Genomic DNA, 18,670 nt, shown 5'->3' on the forward strand with positions numbered 1-18,670 from the left:
CTACTGCAGAGAACAGGGAACATTTTGCCATTAGACAGGAAAGTGGGAGCTAGACAATAAAGTCAACTGGCACCAATCTGTAAATTCTACAAGTGCCACCACAACTGAGGGTTAAGTCTAGCTTTTAAGTGCGTGGTCAATTTGAAAACCTATTTTCAATTTGCCTATGTTCTCATTTCTCCGTCATTTCTAAGCACGGACTCAAGCAATGACTGCCCAGGTATGACACTGCAACCCATCCGGAACTGCAAGTCACACCTAACCAAATAATGTCACAATCAAGGGCATTACTGATTGTGAAATTTTAAATTTTTAAAATTTATTTTTAAAAATCTGAAGAGGGGAAAAGCTGCAGTCTAAATTGGATGTGCATATGGTCTACACCGTTGAATAAGGGAAGTCATTCTCCGCACCTACACTTTTAAAGTAAGATTGCTCTCATTGGGGAGGGGGGGGCTGTTGGGGGGGAGGGGGCGATTGGTGGAAAGTGTGTTGATGGTATTGACAGAACTGGTATTGCCGGCCTTGTACACCAAGGTGTCTGAAAGAAATAATGAGATTCACAGTATCTAAGACGAGTTTAAATAGCCCAAGCAGGGGCTGGAGCAATAGCACAGCGGATAGGGTGTTTGCCTTGCACGCGGCCAACCCGGGTTCAATCCCCAGCATCCCATGTGGTCCCCCGAGCACCGCCAGGAGTCATTCCTGAGTGCATGAGCCAGAAGTAACCCCTGTGCAATGTCAGGTGTGACCCAAAAAGCAAAAAAAAAAATTAAATTAAAATCAAGGAGGAGGCAACCAATTTAAATAAATAAATAGCCCAGGCCCTGAGTGCAGAGCCAGGAGTAACCCCTGGGCATCGCCGGGTGTGTGCCAAAAAGCAAAAAATAAGATTAAAACAAAGGAGGAGGCAAGCAATTTAAATAGATAGATAAATAACTAGACAGCCAGCCAGCCCCGGCCAAGGGGATGCGTTCTGGCTGGGGCGGCGCCAACAGCCACGACATCAGGACCAAGGGAACGTGGCCTCCTCTCCAAGGCCGATCACTGCAAAGGAAGCTGCAGGAGGTCGGGCTGGCCGGCTGGCCGGCCTCGGGCGGGCGAGGGGCACCCGGAGCGCTTTCCCTGCCAGCTGGACGGACACTGCAGGCGGCGGGACGGTGCAGGCGGGCCGGCCACGCAGCGCCGCTGTCCAGCAAGTCTGCAGTGGCTCCTCCCCACTCCTCCCCCACCGGGCCCTGAGGCCTTCGGCTAACGGGGTGGGGGTGGGGGTGGGGGGAAAGAGGGGGAGGCGGAGGGGGAGGGGGCGGCGGAGGGGGAGGGGCGTCCTCCCCGGCCCGGGCCCGCGCCCCGTCCGGCCCCGCGCCCAGCCAGCTGCCACGCAGCCGGGCTCCCTTGCCCTTCTCCGGGCGCGCGGCTTCCCGCGGCGGGTCTGCGCACGCGCCGGCGCCGGGGGGCGGGGCCGGGGGCGGGGCCGCGCGCCTGCGCAGGCGCGGAGCATGCGCGGTGCGCGCGCCGGGCGCCGCCGTCCGGGAGCGAGTTCCGGGTCGGCGGCGCGTGCGCGGGGAGCGGCCGGGACACGCGCGGACGCGTCGCGGGGGACGGCGCGGCATGGAGTGCGGCCTCGCCGAGACGGACGTGCTGGAGGCGCTGGAGGACCTGGGGTGAGGCCCCCGCGCCCCGCGACGCCCCCCGCCCGCGCCCCCCGCCCCGCGTGGCCCCGCGCGGCGGCCCCGAGGCGACCCCTCGGGCCCCGGGGACCCCGCCGGGGCCCCCCCACGGCCTCCACGCAGCCCCACGCGGGTCCCTCGGGGCCCCCCGCAGCCCCCCGCCCACCCCCGGGGACCCCCACGGCCTCCCGCAGCCCCCCGAGGACCCCCGCCCGCCCCCGCCAACCCCCAGGGGCCCCCCGCGCACCCCCAGGGCCTCCCGCAGCCCCCCCAGCCGCCGCCTCGCGTGACCCCCCGCGACCCCCGGCCCCGAGCTGCGGGGACCCCCGGACGCGCCCCGGCACGGCCGAGCCCCTCGCCTGTGTCCCGACCTTCCCCACCGACCCCCGCGCCCTCGCCTGCAGGGGGGCGCCGGGCAGTGCTGCGGACCTGGGCCAGAGCCTGCCCGGGAGTCGCGGGGAGATCTGGGGAGGACCGGGGGTGGGGGTGGGGGTGGGTGGGCCACACCCGGGGCCACACCCGGCGGTGCCCGGGGGTCGAACCTGGGTCTGGGTCGGCGGCGTGCGAGGCCGGCGCCCGCCCCGCCGTCCCGCCGCACTGGACCCGCAGAGGTGGGGTATGACCCTGGGGTGTCCCCCCGGCGATGCCCAGGGGTCCCTCCTGGGCTCTGCCCGGTCATCGCTTCTGGCCGTGCCCCGGGGACCATATGGGATGCCTGGGACGCCCTCCCCGCTGCGCCCCTCCTGCACGGGGGTCGGGAGGGTTGGACACCCGGGAGTCCGGAGGGTTGGGTGCCCCAGGGTCAGGAGGGTTGGACACCCGGGGTCAGGAGAGTTGGACACCCGGGGGTCAGGAGGGTTGGACACCCGGGGGTCAGGAGGGTTGGACACCCGGGGGTCAGGAGGGTTGGACACCTGGGGGTCGGGAGGGGTGGACACCCGGGGGTCGGGAGGGTTGGACACCCGGGGGTCGGGAGGGTTGGACACCCGGGGGTCGGGAGGGTTGGACACCCGGGGGTCGGGAGGGTTGGGTGCCCCAGGGTCAGGAGCCCGGGTGCCCAACCACTGAACCGACTTAGCATAGCCCATGTATCATTTTTAATCATAAGGAAGCTGAAATAATCTCCTAAAGAAAGAAGGTTTTTTTTTTTCCTTTGGGGAAATCACATAATTTCTTTTCACGTGGAGAGAACGGAATGGGCCATGAGGGGTGAGTTTGACCTGGTCCTTGCCGCGGCTTTTTATGCCGGTGTCCACCCGGAATGCTGCTGTGATGGTAGGCTGCTCCTTTCAATAAAACGTTTTTAAAGACTCTTAAAATCACTTGGGAGAATGACACGTTCTCTCGTTCGAGCCGTATTCCAGATTATGGCGTGTGATTGCTGCTGTCCTCAACGAATGTCCAGACGATCATTTGCCTAATTACGTGAATCACAGAGGATTAGGGTTCAGTTGTGCTGACATCGGCGAGCACTGGTCGGTCTTGACTTTTCTCTCCGTAACCTGGTGTACGTTACCAGCCTTAACTGCCGTCAAATATAGAAAAAAAAAAAAAAGAAATGATCAATTGGGAGATGAAATATTAAAAGGGAAAATTATCAGATGATTTCATTTTGCTTTGGAATAAAGTCACAGAAACTCACATGTAACTACCTGCTTTCTGGAAAACTTTTTGGGGGAAAAAACCATCTGTTTTGGAAAGAGCAAAGAGCAGTAGATTTGGCGACCACTTGTGAATCTGGCTCTAGTCCTCAGTGCCGTTAAACCAGAACATAAACCTAGCCCAGCTTTCTGTAAGTGCGCAGAAGCCGACACAGGCTAGGGTGCGAGTGACATACAGGTCAACTTTCTGGAGGCTGAAATGCGGTCGCCGTTCCGCGTCCTTTTCCTGTCCCGTGGTTCAGCGTAGTTCCAAGTGTGGGGCTCGGCCTGGCTCCTTGATGAAGCCGCCATCGCCCAAGACCCTGCGTCGGTCTGCTGTGTCTGCAGAGCGGCCGAGTGATTTCATCTTCTGTGTGTGCGGTTTCTTGCTCGCAGTTACAAGGGGCCCTTGTTGGACGATGCGGCTCTGTCCCAAGCAGTCTCCGCCGGGGCCACTTCCCCCGAGTTCACAAAACTTTGTGCCTGGCTGGTGTCGGAGTTAAGAGGACTTTGCAGACTGGAGGAAAATGTGCACGCCACTAACAGTAAGTAACTCTTCGGTCTGGCGCAGAATACAAAAATTGGGGCGTCATTCGGGAACAGTGCCGGGTTCGAGTTCATTGTAAGTACACGTGAAGGGTAAAGGAGTCAAATGTTTCTTTTCCTCCATTATTGTTAAAAAAAAAAAAGAGGGGCTGGAGTGATAGCACAGCGGGGAGGGCGTTTGCCTTGCACGCGGCCAACCCGAGTTCGATTCCCAGCATCCCATATGGTCCCCTGAGCACCGCCAGGAGTGATTCCTGAGTGCAGAGCCAGGAGTAACCCCTGGGCATCGCTGGGTGTGATCCAAAAAGCAAAAAAAAAAAAAAAAAAGACCCGGTGGTTCTGAAGTTGGACGACAGAGACCGTAGCCTTGCGAACCATGAAAACTCTAGCAGCTGAAAGACGCTAGTGGTGGTGGTGAAGACCCGCGCTTCGGAAGGACATGAGGCCCCATAGGCCCCATCTGAAACTGGTGGCGAGAGCTAGAAGTTGGGGTGGTTTTCTGCTGGGGCCGCCAGGTCCCGGAAGCACCTGTGCTGTGCGCCGCAAAGGCGCACCGGGCACGGGGCCGCTTGGTGAGGAAGCGCCTGTGCCGCCCACTCGTCTCTCGGCCTGGGTACGGCCAGACCCGGCACCCTCAGGTGCGCGGGGAGGGGGGGGAGTGGGCTTTTGCCCGGGCCTTCCGCACTAGTGTGTGGATTTCGCGCAAGAGACAAAAGCCTGGAACCTGACACTCTGCCATCTGCCCTGCCTGGCAGGTGAGCCTAGACTCGGAGACGGAGGCAGGGGCCCACCTCGCGCCCACCCTGACGGAAAGCTCGACAGCACCCCTCGGTCTCCCCTTGCACGGGATTCCGTTCTCGCTATTCGGGGCTGGGGCGGGCTGCACAGCCGCTTTCCCCGCGGCACCGCCTCTCGGGCCCCTCGCCAGACTCGGGCTTTGTTGCTGGATCCTCAGCCCTGGCCCTGTGCTGGGGGATCACTCCTAGGGGGCCGGACCCTTGGTGCTGTCTCCCGCCTCAGGCCCCGTCTTGAGAGCGCCCTGGAGCCAGTTCCCTGGGTCCTGAGAGAGGGGCCCAGCCTTGGACTCACTCCGGGCCAACCCCCCCCAATCCCTGGTGGGTTTTTGTTTTTTGTTTTGTTTTGTTTTTGCTTTTTGGGTCACTCCTGTCAATGCTCAGGGCTTCCTCCTGGCTCTGCACTCGGGAGTCACTCCTGGCAGTGCTCAGGGGACCATATGGGATGCTGGGAATCGAACCCAGGTTGGTCACGTGCAAGGCAAATGCCCTACCCGCCGTGCTATCTCTCCAGCCCCCTTTGTTGTTGTTGTTGTTTTTAACTATTCTAAATTTCAGGGCTCAGAGGCAGATTTTTATTGCTTCTTACGTGTCTAGAGAGGCCGCTTGAACACCTCGCCTGGGGCCTTGCAGTAGCTGGGATTCAGCCCTTGGGCCCTCCCACCTCTGCACTGGCCCTCGGCGCCGGTGATCTTTGCAAACCTCCCCTAAATGCTAGTGGTTCCTGAGTCTCTGCTCCAAGGGAAACCTTCTAGAACTAGAACCGGAAAAGCGAGGACCATCCCGGCAGAGTTGAGGGACGGGGGGTTCACGGCGCCCCGGGTGCAGACAACGTTGAGACACTTTCCAGATGAGCGCGGGGGACTCGGGTCTGCTGGCCGGCGTGCTGGTGGGGGAGGAGGCCTGAGACGGGGGACAGACTGTTTCTACCCCCGTGTCCTTGCCCTCCCTCCACGGAGCCCACTGATGGACTGCTCACATGCGGCTCGGTGTGACGGGGACCCGCGCAGGCCCGAAGTGCTCTGCTGCTCCGAGGCGCCCAGCCAGACGTGGGCCAGGGCTGCTGAGGTGGGGACCCCCTGGGGGCCCCGTGGCGGAGGTGCTGCTGGTGAGGCTGGTGGGCCAAAACCAGGTGGAAGCTGCCGCCGCAGGCCGCAGGGCAGGGGAGGGGGCAGTGTGCCGGGTAAAAGCCCCGTTCCCATTAAATGAGATGCGTTTCGTTCTCCCAAGGCCCCGGGGAGGCCGAAGGATTCCAGCTAGAGGTGAGCGGGCTCCTGGGAGAGATGAACTGTCCCTACGTCGCCCTGACCTCCGGGGACGTGACCAAGCGCCTCCTCGTCCAGAAGAACTGCCTCCTCCTGCTCAGTAAGTGCCTGGCTCCCAAGCAGCGGGTCCTTGGCTTGGCGCTCTCCCGAGGCTGCTGCCCCGTCGTTGCCGCCGCGTTTCACTCTGGGCTGGGTGCAGAAGATCCCTTAGTCTCGAGCAGACTTGAGTTTCCGGCCGAGAGACCGGCAGTCGGCCTGGGACGTGTCCTGCCATCCGTCGGGCCGCGGGCCGAGCCTTTGGGAGGAGAAGCACGTCTCAACAGACTGGGAGGGTAGCGTGAGGATCACGGAGGGTTTGTCCTGTTGCTCCGGCCCGAGAGGTTTTTCTCTGCACCTAGACGAGGGTTTCTGGGACCGACGCAGCCCCAGTGTTGGAAGTTCCGTTTTCCAAAGTGTCTCCGTGGCCGTGACAGCTGGGCAGTCGCTCGCTCCAGGACCTCCTGCCTCGCTTCCTTGGCGGGTGCTGGCTGCTGGGACGCCGCCGCGGGCCTCGGTGTGGAGCGTCCTGGCTGGGGCTCGTGCTCTGAGCCTTCGCCGTCGCCTCACGTACCCTTCCCGGCTCCTCGTGGGCACTGGCAGCGTGTCACCTTACAGCAGTGGGAGCTTAGAAATGACCCTGAGTGCCTCATGCTGCCTAGCTCAGGGTGCGGCCTTTTTACTGCCAATATTGGGGCGGGGTGGGGGGAATGATTACAAATTCACACAGTCAAGTCTCTTTCTTGATTTGAGAGGGGGCGGGCATGGGGGACTCAAGCTCAGGGCCTCACACATGTCGTGCAGGTGCTCTGGTGCTGAGTCATATTCTTGGCCCGTGTCTTTCCTGTTTTATAGGATATTCGTGGCCATAATGACAAGCTCCATTTTACTTATTTTTTATTAGGGTTCCTTTTTTTGGGGGGGTGGAGGGGCACACCTGGCTCTGTACTCAGGAATCACTCCTGGTGGTGCTCAGGGGATCAAACGGAAGACCGGGGACGGGACCCGGCCGGGCACATGCCGGCCCCGCACCTTGTCCCCCCCGCGAGCTTTATTTCAGACGTGTCCTTGCTTCCCGAGCTTGTGCAGAATTACGAAAGGGCCGCATCAGAAGTCGCGTGTTCTTCCTGCGCTCCTCGCTGCCTCCTGCCCTGCTCCCGCCCCGTGTCCTGTCTGAAGTTTCCTCCGGGCTTCTCCCTTCTGCCCTTTGTGCAGTTCCCATGTTTCCAGTCCCCCGCACTGCACAAGTGTCTCGTCTTTCCCAGTGTCGGTTGGCGTCTCGTTGCCACGGCTTTGCCTGCTTCTCTCGGCACTCTCACCTGTCTGATGGAACCTCTTCGTACTTCGTGTTCTGAGGGGATGGAAAAAAATAAGCCAGCACCATCAGAATGACTCGTGACGTGGAACGGTCTTTGACCGTCTCGGCTGTGACGCCGAACTGGGAGACGGGGGCGTGTCCGAACCGTCTGGGCTCTTCACTGGCCTCCGTGGCTTCCCTCGGGCGGGTGTCAGATCCCCTCCTGGGCGGGAGCAGGGAGGGGGTCTCTCCGTGTCCTCGTCACTCCGCAGTCGGCGCTCTCTAGCGAGAACCGGGCTTGTTGCCTACCTCCCGCCTTCCCAAGCACTTCCAGCACTTGGCTGTTAATGGTTTGGGATGCTGAGTGTATTGTTGAACTAATTTTGCGGCTCTCGGAACTGTTTTGTCCCACTGCGAGAACCCACTCGTTAAGTCCCCTAACGTGTCATTTTCTGGAACGAGAGTTGGCAAACTTCTAGGGGCAGACAGCCAATACTCTTGGCTCCGTGGGCTCGAGATCTCTGTCACAGTCACCTCTGCTGTTCAAGCATAAACGCAGCCTCAGACTGTGAAGGACCACGACATTGTCAGACTGACAATTTGCAGAAGAAAAGCGCTGATCGGTTCTCCCATGACGGTGGGCTTGACTGCCGGTTTGGACGGTGTCAGACACATTCACAAAGCCCTGCCCAGGAACTTGGCTGCGCCCAGTGCTCTGACCCCGGTTAGCTGAAGTTGTGGCCCCTCTCCTTGCAGCATGACACGTGGCGGTCGTAGAGAGTCCTTCTTTCGACTTCTGAAGGGGATTTAAGAGGCTGGGAAACGTCTTTTCCGAAACTCCCCCGATGGATCGTGCTCTGTCACCTAACCTGAAACCCTGCAACTCAGTGATGATCAATCGTCTCTTTAAAAGTTGCAGTGTCCTTGGACAGTGTAGTGGTAGATGAGGTCGTGCCTTACCTGGCTGAAAAGTCTGCGTGCGCGGATGGTGCTGGCTGAAGAAATCGGCTGAGAAGCGATGCGTTAGGAAGTTCGCCTCTTTTCCTTTGGGAGGGGGGCAGGGAATTTTGAGAGTCTACTAGGATTTCACAGAGCCTGGGAAAAGAATTCAAGGCGCTAGTGCCGTTCCTACTAAGTAAACTCGGCTCAGCGGCCGAAAGGTGGAGCTTCGTGCCAGTTCTCAGTGACCTGCCCCAAGAGGGCAAGAGGGAGAGACCACACCCTTGTGTGGGGGTGGGGGTGAGAATCCCAGCTTTCCTGCGTGATCTTCCTTCCTCGCTTGCTTTCAAGGAAGTATTTCTTGCTAGAGAAGCCATTAGCCGTTCACTGAGTAAATAACAGAGCCCGTTTAAGTGCCGGATTACTGGCGGCAGAAATGGTTTTCCTTTCTTGTTCCTGTCCATTCTTGCAGCTTAAAAGTGCACCTCCCGTGGAGGGAGCCCAGAGCTGTGACTCGGGCCCTCTGTTCCTCGCCGCTGCATCTCACGGAAGCCTTCTCCTGTTCCCCCAGCGTACCTCATCTCGGAACTGGAAGCTGCCAGGATGCTGTGTGTGAATGCGCCGCCGAAGAAAGCTCAGGAAGGCGGCGGGAGCGAGGTCTTCCAGGAGCTGAAAGGCATCTGCATCGCTCTCGGAATGTCCAAGCCTCCCGCCAACATAACTATGTTCCAGTTCTTCAGCGGAATCGAAAAGAAAGTAAGCCCTTTCGTTCCTACCAGGCGGTGGTCATGAGTCAAAGGCCTAGTTCTCTGTTCCTCTGTGATGAAGCGAGTTCATTCAGTTCGACCTAGCGTGCATGTTGGGTTTTAAGTCTTTGGTACATCACAGAGAAATTCACGTTTTATTGTGTAGAACATATCACCGTCTTTTTCAAATACAGATAAATTTCATTTTGAAGTCGAAATAAGCCAGGAGTAACACATTAAGGATCGACGATTTGAATCATTTTAAGTACTGAAATTTGGTGCAGTTGATCTGTAATATGGGGGGCGGGGAAGGGGCACACCCAGAAGTGCTCAGGGACGACTCCTGGCATTGCACTCAGGAGTTGCTGCTGGCAGTGCTCGGGGGACCTTCTCTGTGCCGGGGATGCAGCCTGGGATCGTCACATGTGGGGCAAACGCCCTGCCCTCTGTACTGTCTCTCCGGCCCTTGGTGTTTAATTTCTTACAAGATTTAAGGACTTTCATCCGTAAATGCTGCCACCACTCCCCTCCGTTGCCTGTCCATAGAAGAATTTACTAGAGACGAGTTTTGGTGGTTTCCGTTTGTTAGGGGGCTCTCCCCAGTTCTGCTGAGGGCGCCTCGGGGGTCTCAGGAGGAGATCCTCCTTGGCGCTCCCAATATTTCTGGTTTAAATCCAGTCACGGTGAGCCTCAGATGTTTCTGTTGGCAAACTAGATGTGTTAGTTGCTGATATGCTCTAGCGTGCAAAGGTAAGTCGGAATCATGTTTGTGCCACCCATGCCCAGTGCTTGGAGGGGCGGTTCCGTATGATGGAGCGGGCGTGCACAGGGCTGATCGAGAGCAGGAGCGGTGTGTGTTGTGCCCGCGCTTTCCCGTCTGCCTGCCTTCCCACCATCCTCTGGAATGCCTGTGGTTGTCTCAGCGCACGAGAGGACACCGGGACGCTCCAATTTGACTGCCCCGCATTTCGGCTTTTCCAGAGTCTGTGTGGATCTGCTCGGCAGCCCTGCGGAGTGCCCGCCGCTCCTGGGCCCGTGTGGCCGCAGGGCTGGCATCCCGCCCCACAGGGCCCCCGCCCGAGCCTCGGGGCCTGCAGGTGTCTGTGCTACCGTGTGGCTCTCGTGCGTGCCGGAACTGCTTCCTCCCTTGCTCTCGGCAATCCTTCACGGCCAGAGAGGACGGGACTTGGGGAGGGAGAGTCCATTTTGTACGTCTGTGTGTTCACTTAGTTTTGTTTTTGTGCCAGTTAAAGGAAACGTTAGCGAAAGTGCCGCCTAATCACGTGGGAAAGCCTTTACTGAAGAAGCCGATGGGCCCCGCCCACTGGGTGAGTAGTGGTCAGCTGCCTGTGGGACACGCGTCTCTGCCCATCGGGGGTGGGGCCAGAGTCTCCAGTCACATCGGGGTCCTCGGAGAACCATCCGTGGCACCTGGCATCAGGCTGGGCTTGGCACGTGCTTTGCCCCCTGGCCCCGAGTTTGTACTTGTCCCTTGAATTTCTTCTCCATTTTTTGGGCCACTCTTGGTGGTGCTCGGGGGACCCTCAGGTCTGGCTCCGTCAAGTGCCAGGCAAAAGCCCTGTCCACGGTGCTGTCGCTCCAGCCTCCTGGATCTTCTGATACGTTGTTTTCTTGGTAGACATCATTAGACGCATTTTAGAAGTCCTAAGGCGCATGCGGAGTGATTTTTATTTGATCGTGATTAGGGGCACTTTCCTTATCATTGCAAATAGCTCACACAGCAGATGAAGATAAGTGCTCTTCATTGTGTTGCTGTGTGATGGCCAGCCGAACCTGCTCTGGTCTGGGCTTCGCGTGGCGCCACGTGGAAAACTAAAATAAGGAGTAAGGCGTTTCTTCTCTACAGACTGACTGTCACGGTTTAAAAAAAATATTTATTGATTTATTTGGTTTGGGGCCACACCCAGCAGGGCTCGGGGCTTTCTCCAGGCTCTGTGCTCGGGAATCGCTCCTGGCAGGCCCCGGACCGGAGGGGGTGCTGGGAATCAACCCGGATTGGCCATGTGCAAGGCAGACACTCGGCCTGCTGTACGCTCGCTCCGGTCCGTGTTTATTTTCAGTGAAGCAAGATGGTTTTCATGGGTCAAAACCTGTTTAAGATGGGAGGGGAGAGGAAGAGAGGGAGCACGGTCTTCTTGGGTGGAAAAAGCAAGCGAGCAGTGATACATAGAAACAAGCGCCGTGTTTATGGGGGGTTCGAGAGCCTCAGGTAGGTGTTGAGACAGTAGATTTTGCCTGTCATTTCCTTAACTTAATGTCCTCGGACACTTAACGCTAGGTGATTTGCTTCGTAGTAAGTGGGTGGAACGTGCCCTTTCTTTCCTTGGGACTGACTTTCAGTTCTCACTGGTCTTTCCAACTTGGTTTCAGGAAAAGATAGAAGCGATTAACCAAGCCATAGCCAACGAGTATGAAGTTCGGAGGAAGCTGCTGATAAAGCGTTTGGATGTCACCGTCCAGTCCTTTGGCTGGTCGGACAGAGCTAAGGTACGCGGCCGGCGATGGCAGAGCCAAGCGTCTACCGACCCGGTCCTTAAACATTCCTCGCTTAGATACCGGGGGAGGCAGAGACGTACCAGGAGGCTCGGAGGAATTTCTCTTGACTGAGTTGCGGAGGAACCGTGCTTTCCGCTCTTCGGCAGAAAAGGAAAACATTGGTTTTTCACACCTTGAGATCTCGCAACAGAGTGTCTCAGCCTACTAGAAGTCCTTATTTCATGAGAGAACTGGAGAGAGTGTCTGAAGGTCACATAATGTGATTATTCGTTTGCTATCCATGTAAAATTCTAATGTGCTAATTAAAGTTAGAAATGCTAGAATTACGAAGACCAAATAGCATAATCTATAGTAGAGAATTAGAACACCTGGTGAGACTGACGTTTCCTTTCTGCCGAAATAAAATGGTCCAGGTCGTGTCTTGACACAGCTGGGCTTTCGGCTGAAACCCGGGTACAGCCTCTCAGCTTCCCTTTTCCTCTCCTCACTTTTGATATTTTGTAAAGTGCCCTCTTGTTCTCCGCGGTACTTTAATTCTTTATAACTATGGGAGAACGTGCTAGGTAAATAACTTTATATTGTTGATGATACGGAGAGACTACGCAGATTGCTTAACTGCTCTTTTGTCTTAGTGAAGTTCTCGCTGTGCTATCATACTTAAGGATTTCATTTTAATCACTGCAAGTGCTCTGATCTGCACAAAGAAAAACTTTAATTTTGCATAATGACATTTATGCTTAGTTTAGATTGTAAAATTTTACATTGCTTTTGAAATATGAAGCCATTTCATCAGAGGTGTGTGATTTAATAAATGAGCACAAGTTGTAGCTGTAAGAAAACATACTTGGGAACCCGTGGTGGGACAACCTCTAAATGTCTTCTGCTCTTGGCATATTTGGTGTGTTTTGAGGGATTTTAAACTTTGTTTTTGTTTGTGAGGGGCTCCCCAGCAGTGCTCAGGAGGCCCCAGGACTCCCCCAGTGATTCCTGGACAACTGGGCCTGCCGTTCAGTGCAAGGTCCCAGGACATAGTGCGCACAGTCTCGGGGTCACTTGGAGATTGCAGGCCACGCGCTGCCCGAGCCAGTGCTTGGCCGGCTCTGCCAGACATTGCCTGAACCCTTGCGCTATCCTGGCCCAGGGCTTGGGCCTGGGGCCTCACCCAGCAGTGGGGAGTCTCGTGGACCAGACCCCAGGAAGGCAGAGTGGAGACGAAGGCCCTGGTGGCACTGCCGTCCTAAGCCCAGGGTCCGTTTCCCTCGTGAAGGCTGCCTTCCTTTACATGTGTAATCGCTGGCTGTGTGTCATCATGGTCGACCTGTTCGGACATTCTGGCTCCCACCACCACCGCGATTTAGCCTAAATTTTCACCACCAATATTCGAGTACCTCTTCCGAAATTTAGTAGCTAAGGCAATTGCTGTTAACCCCATTGCTTGTGTCTTTATGTGTCAGATTTACACTCTCGTGTGTGAGCACCCTCTTTATCCTTTGTTTGGGGCACACCCAGCAGTGCTTCAGACTGGCTCAGTCACTCCTGGTGGGCTCAGGGACCGTGTCACGTGCAGGGGATCGAACCCTGGTTAGCCCGCACAAGCAAGGCCCTGCTTTCTGTGTGTCACCCCGACCCTCACCTCCCTTTTGTAGAATGTATTTCAAAGGCACTTAAAGGACTTGCCCCGTATTCCTGATTTCCCAGTGATCGTATCTCTTGATTCTGGACACTTGAGTCATAATTGGACATCTACAGAGTGGTCAAAAGCAGACCCTTTTAGTTACTAGTAGAAATAGGAGAGGAAAATAATAATTGAGGACACTGCTTTGCAAATGATGCGTCGTGCTAACTATAATTTGTACCAAGTTCATCTCTAGTGAGCAAATGAGGGGAAATTGAAATGTTGTAAACGTGTAAAAAGAGGAATGTGCTTGATCTGAGAGCCATTGCCAGGAATCCGTTTTTCAGCACGCCTTTCACGTCCTGGGTGCTAGGGAAGCCCCTCGGCCCCGTCTCCCTCCTTGCCCGCCGCCTCTGCCCACTTCATCTGGAAAACAGACAGGGGCAGGGCTGCACCGGGCAGGAGCAGTGAGGAGTGTGGAACCTCCCCCCCCCTTTCTGGAGCCTGGAAGCCCGCTGGGACACTGGAAATCTCTGACTTGTCCACTGCTTGTTTCGGCATCGTCCCTGACATCTCTTTGGTCTCCCCACAGAGCCAGACGGAGAAGCTGGCCAAGGTGTACCAGCCCAAGCGCTCCGTCCTGTCGCCCAAGAGCGCCGTTTCGGTCGCGCACCTGCTGGCGGCCCGCCAGGACCTGTCCAAGATCCTCCGGACGAGCAGCGGGTCCCTCCGGGAGAAGACGGCCTGCGCCATCAACAAGGTGACCGCGCGCCCCCGCCCCGCCCCGCCCCGCCGGGCGTCCCCGGCCCGGCTCCCCGCGCTCACGTGTCCCTGTGTCCCGCAGGTGCTGATGGGCAGGGTGCCCGACCGCGGGGGCCGGCCCAACGAGATCGAGCCGCCGCCCCCCGAGATGCCGCCCTGGCAGAAGCGGCAGGACGGGCCCCAGCCGCCGGCGGGCGGCCGCGGCGGCGGCAGAGGCGGCTACGAGCACTCGTCGCACGGCGGCGGCGGGCGCGGCGGACGCGGCGGCTACGACCACGGAGGCCGCGGGGCCGGGCGCGGCGGGGGCAAGCCCCCGGGCGGCTGGACGGACGGCGGCGGCGGCTACCAGGACGGCGGCCCCCGGGACGCGGCCTTCCCGCCCGGCGGCTACCACGGCGGCTACCAAGGCGGCCACGGCGGCTACCAGGGCGGCGGCGGCTTCCCGCCCGCGGCCTACCCGGGCGGCGGCTACCAGGGCGGCTACCAGCAGGAGGGCAGATACCAGGAGGGCGGCCACCACGGCGAGCGGGGCGGGCGCGGGGGCCGCGGCGGGCGTGGGGGGCGCGGCGGGCGCGGGGGCCCGGGCGGGGGCTGGGGCGCCCGGGGCGGCCAGAGCTACCACCAAGGGGGCCAGTTCGAGCAGCACTTCCAGCAGGGCGGCCACCAGTACAACCACTCCGGCTTCGGCCAGGGCAGACACTACACGAGCTGAGGCGGCGGCCGGACCCCGGCCCGCTCGAGCTCACCTAATAGAAACTTAGGATCAGGGTTTGGAACTGGGCGGCGGCTTTGGTGGGCGGGAGACCCCGGGCGCCAGGCCCGCGGGTCTCCCACGGGCTCGCCTGCTGCGGTGCGGAGCGCGGGCCCCTCTCCTCCAGGAAGTTTTTGACACAGGTGATGGCCTTGAACCCACCCCTAGACTGACCTCACAGTCGACACCCGTCCCTGATGTGGGGGGTCGGGGGCGGGAAGTGACTTGACGTTTCCGTGTTGTCAGTGCGCAGATCTGAATGCGGAATCACCCAGACTTTTTTTCCAGGTCGACCACTAGGGAGCCCTTCTTGCAGTCAGTTGTTTTCTGTGTGTTCTCCTTCGGGTGTTCTAAGACCCGTTTTCCCCGCCCCCGGGGACTCTTCGTGCTCCGAGAGGTCACGCCGCCACTCTTGCTCGGTCACAGGACTGTTCGGTCTGTTCCTATTAAATGAGCTCGTCTGCAGCTAGCACATCCAGTAGCCTTATCCTTGGGACGGAAAACTGTACCCCGCGTGCAACTCTGAAGCCCCCGAACTCGCAGCCAACACCCCTCAAGACCTTACAGGCCCACTTCGGTGGTGAACCTCTAGAACACGTAGGCGTTTAGTTAAGTGTAGCGACTCCGACTGACCGGACTCGAAACAAGTTCCTCTCCCGGCCCTTCGTTTTACTTGAAGCACGCGAGAAGAAGCGGCAAACTGCGATTTGTTTTCTGCACGAGTTCACGCCACTGGCCCCGCGGATACACGGTGGTTGCTTCGGGCGGGAGACCTTTTTCGTTGCCGTGGAAGAGATGCACTACAAGGTCACAGAACCGGGACCCGGGTGTGCTCGGTGCGGGCGGCCCTTCTTACTGCTGCAGAAAACGGGAGCCGGGCTGCGCTGGTGGTTCACGGTCTCCTTCACAAAGCCCGCAGGACGCTCCTGGCTGGGTTTTCCTGTACACGCACATTGTCGAGCTGTGAAAGGAAGTGGCTGGAGGTATGCTCTGTGTGGAAGGTGAGCAATAAAGTCTATGTTTGTTCTTGCTTCCCTCCGAGTTTCATTGCAGCCCGCGTTTAGGAGGGAACCCTTCCCACGCTTGTTTTTCGCTGAGGAACTCCGGCTCGCGTTCGCCGGCTGATGGTTGTTGCCCAGAACAGTCCGAGAGGCCGAGCTGCTCGTCTTGGCCACTGGGTGGAGCTGTTGCCACAGATTTGCTGGGGGGAAATGCTTGACCCTCGTTTTCAGGGGGTTTTCTTTTTTTTTTTTTCCTTCTTTATTCCGAACGGGCGTGGGACAAGTTCCTGGGGGGGGGGGGGATCCGACGGAAATTAAGTGTACAAAGAGAGTGTTCCTCTCCTACCTAAATTCTTTAGACCAGAGACTCGTGGAATCGACTCGTGCCTTGCCGTTAAAAACGTTCTGTCTATGGAGCCACAGAGACCGTGCAGGTGTCCAGGCTCTTGCCTTGCAGGCAGCTGACCGTGGCTTTATCCCCGATACCCGGACAGGTTTCCCTCCAGTAGCCAGGAGTGCCGTAAGCAAACCCTGACCACTGCCAGGTGTGACTGAAAAATCACATCTGCTACTGAGATCACGTTGTTTTGGTACAGCCAGTTTTGTTTGAGGTGCTTATTTTTCACCCCGCACTTAGCATTCTAACATGTTCAGATTCGAAATACTTGTCGTCAGTAAAGATTTCTTTTAAGTACATCTTGACAACTGCGTTGCTCTTCAGACTGCTAAATATTTGCTAAGTGTAGGAGTTCCTTCCTGGAAATAAGACTGTCAAGAATTCACATCCTAAAAGTTTAGGATTTCTCCCATTTGCCTGGCATCTGTTTTTATCACTTTTACAGCTTGAGACTCCACAGTCGAGTGATAGGTCTCGTTGTTTTGACAGCTCCGTCGTTTTTGTGGTTACTAGATTGCTTTTCAGATAGAAGAAAGCGCGTGATTCCTTTCTTCCTGATGGCTTGTCTTAAACGTTTTTGTTTTCGGCGTGTGCTCCAAACTAGACCTCCCCCATTTTGAAACCATTAGTGTAGATTGAGATTTCTGAATAGGATATCCGTCTTGTTATTTTAGTCAAATAAAGTTATTTTTATAGACTGTGTCTTTTGATCTGAAGCATATTTTGTTGTTGTTGTTTCTGAGGGCCGCACTCTGCAGTGCTTCAGGGCAACTCCTGGTGGTGCTCCGGGGGTCCCCGGATGGGAGGGGATGCCAAGAATCAGCCACGTGCAAGGCAAACATCCGACCCGCTCTCTGTGTTTGGCACTCCAGCCCCTTCAATGCGTTCTTAGCCTCCACTTCTAGGAAGTAGCAATACCTTGGGCGAGGGATTGTGGAATTTCTTGAAGAAGCGAGGTTTCGGAGGGCCCTTGGGCTCCGTGGGATGTTAAAATAGTGCCTGTTCCTGCCAGGAGTGATTCCTGAGTGCGGGCAGAGCCAGGTGGGACCCAGACAAAGCAAAAGAATGAAATGGCCACGTGTGTGTGAGACCAAGTGCTGTGGTAGTCGGCACCGTCTTGCTTTCTCCTTGGACCAGGAACTAGAACAGGGTGTCAGCGTTGTGTATGAGAGCGGACTAAGACATGCCAGTGTCGCTTCCACTTGTCCTGCGCCCGGAGTGCCAGCTTATAGCTGTGCCCGGCAACCCGGCAGCAAGCTTCCTGCTGGAGAAAGCATTTAAAATCTTCTGTGTATTTTTGACTTTTCTCGCCTCTCAAATCAGCTGTTTTTAACCTTCCATAGCTCTTTGTCAATCTGTCGCTTTTGAGAGGACCTTTCCTTGTGAGTGAAGGCTGCGTCTGTCTCCGGGTATCAGATACACAAGCTGTTTGCCAGCTTTTTTTTTTTCTAACTTCTCACAAGCGTTTATCAGCAACAGACATGCTTTGTGTTGCCACGACTGCAGTTCCCTGTTCACTAAGTTAATGTGCCCGAGGTTCGACCAGAGAGAGAGAGTACAGCGGACAGGACGTGCCTTGCGCAGGGCTGACCCCGGTGTGATCCCCAGCATCTCATATGGTCCCCCAAGGACCCCCCAGGAGTAATTCCTGGGTGCAGACCCAGGAGGAACCCCTGAGCATCAGTGGGTGTGGCCCAAAAAGCAAAAAAAAGAATTTAAAAATGTATCCAAGGTTCGAATCACTGACTTAAGCAGGTCTGTGTGTGTCCGTGTTGGAACCCAAACCTGCCTTTTGGGTACTTTTAGTCACTTACGGAATTTTAAGAGTGGTGGTGAAGTCCCATGTAACTCGCTCCCTGCCATTAGGAGTAGGTGACGGGGCCTCTGGTGGAAGCAGAAAGGGGAGAAAAGCACGTTTCTTTAGAATTGGAGGGAGGCTCTATTAAAAATCGCCTGTATTGGGTCTGGAGAGAGAGCACAGTGGGGAGGGCGTTTGCTGTGCACGTGGCCCACCCGGGTTCGATCCCCAGCATCCCATAGGGTCCCCTGAGCACCAGCAAGAGTAACTCCTGAGTGCAGAGCCAGGAGGAACCCCTGTGCATCCCCGGGTGTGACCCAAAAAAATCAAAAATAATAATAATCTGTATTAAGTCAATTCTATTTTCTCCGAGAGGCGAAGTGGCTTGCGGTTCCAGTTAGTACTTGGCTGCCTTTCGGCTGCTGTCCCGGGCTTTAGAAGCACAAGGACGTGCCCTTCAGGGCAGCGTTCCGTGGCAGATCCAGAAACTGATCTGGGCATGTCAGAGTGACAAGGCAGAGTCCAACCTGGTCGGCACCGCGTTGGGGGTGGCTCACACGAGGCAGCAACCAGCTGGGGCATGAGGATGGCACTAGCAGGCCCGCGCCTTGCCCTGCCCCACTGGGGCCTGTTGGGTTCTATGTCAGCCACTGGCCAAGAGGGAAGAAATGGCCCAAAGCGGGGGAGACGGAGTCCGGGAGCAGAAGCTGAGGACTTACTGGTGCCCGAGCTTCGACCAAGGCGGGTGGCGCCGTGCCCGAGGTGGATGTGGCAGTGGGGCGGGTTGGGGAAATGGGATCATTGAAGTCGATGAGTTGGGGAAAGGACTTGGGTTCCTCGCTCCTGTGCTACTGTGACTGGGCCGTCCCGCCACCCGTACCGAAAGTGCAAGAAGG

At 57.2% G+C, this 18,670-nt stretch overlaps 1 protein-coding gene across 2 annotated transcripts; it reads left to right on the plus strand.

Annotated features, from left to right (window-relative positions):
- The first annotated feature begins 361 nt into the window (after positions 1-361).
- FAM98A (family with sequence similarity 98 member A) lies at positions 362-15,610 on the plus strand. Of its 2 annotated transcripts, none has more exons than XM_056125280.1 (8): positions 362-426; positions 3,707-3,855; positions 5,881-6,015; positions 8,759-8,943; positions 10,181-10,261; positions 11,325-11,441; positions 13,658-13,825; positions 13,910-15,610. In XM_056125280.1, exons 3-8 carry the CDS (start codon positions 5,934-5,936, stop codon positions 14,537-14,539), a joined length of 1,263 nt encoding a protein of 420 aa, XP_055981255.1. In that variant the 5' UTR covers positions 362-426; positions 3,707-3,855; positions 5,881-5,933; the 3' UTR covers positions 14,540-15,610. The 2 variants fall into 2 exon arrangements, with proteins under 2 accessions (XP_055981255.1, XP_055981245.1); XM_056125270.1 differs by lacking the exon at positions 362-426 and adding an exon at positions 1,544-1,664.
- The last annotated feature ends 3,060 nt before the right edge of the window (positions 15,611-18,670 follow it).

The sequence above is a fragment of the Sorex fumeus genome, unplaced genomic scaffold (genome assembly GCF_029834395.1).
Source record: "Sorex fumeus unplaced genomic scaffold, SorFum_2.1 ptg000006l, whole genome shotgun sequence".
Taxonomy (NCBI): domain Eukaryota; kingdom Metazoa; phylum Chordata; class Mammalia; order Eulipotyphla; family Soricidae; genus Sorex; species Sorex fumeus.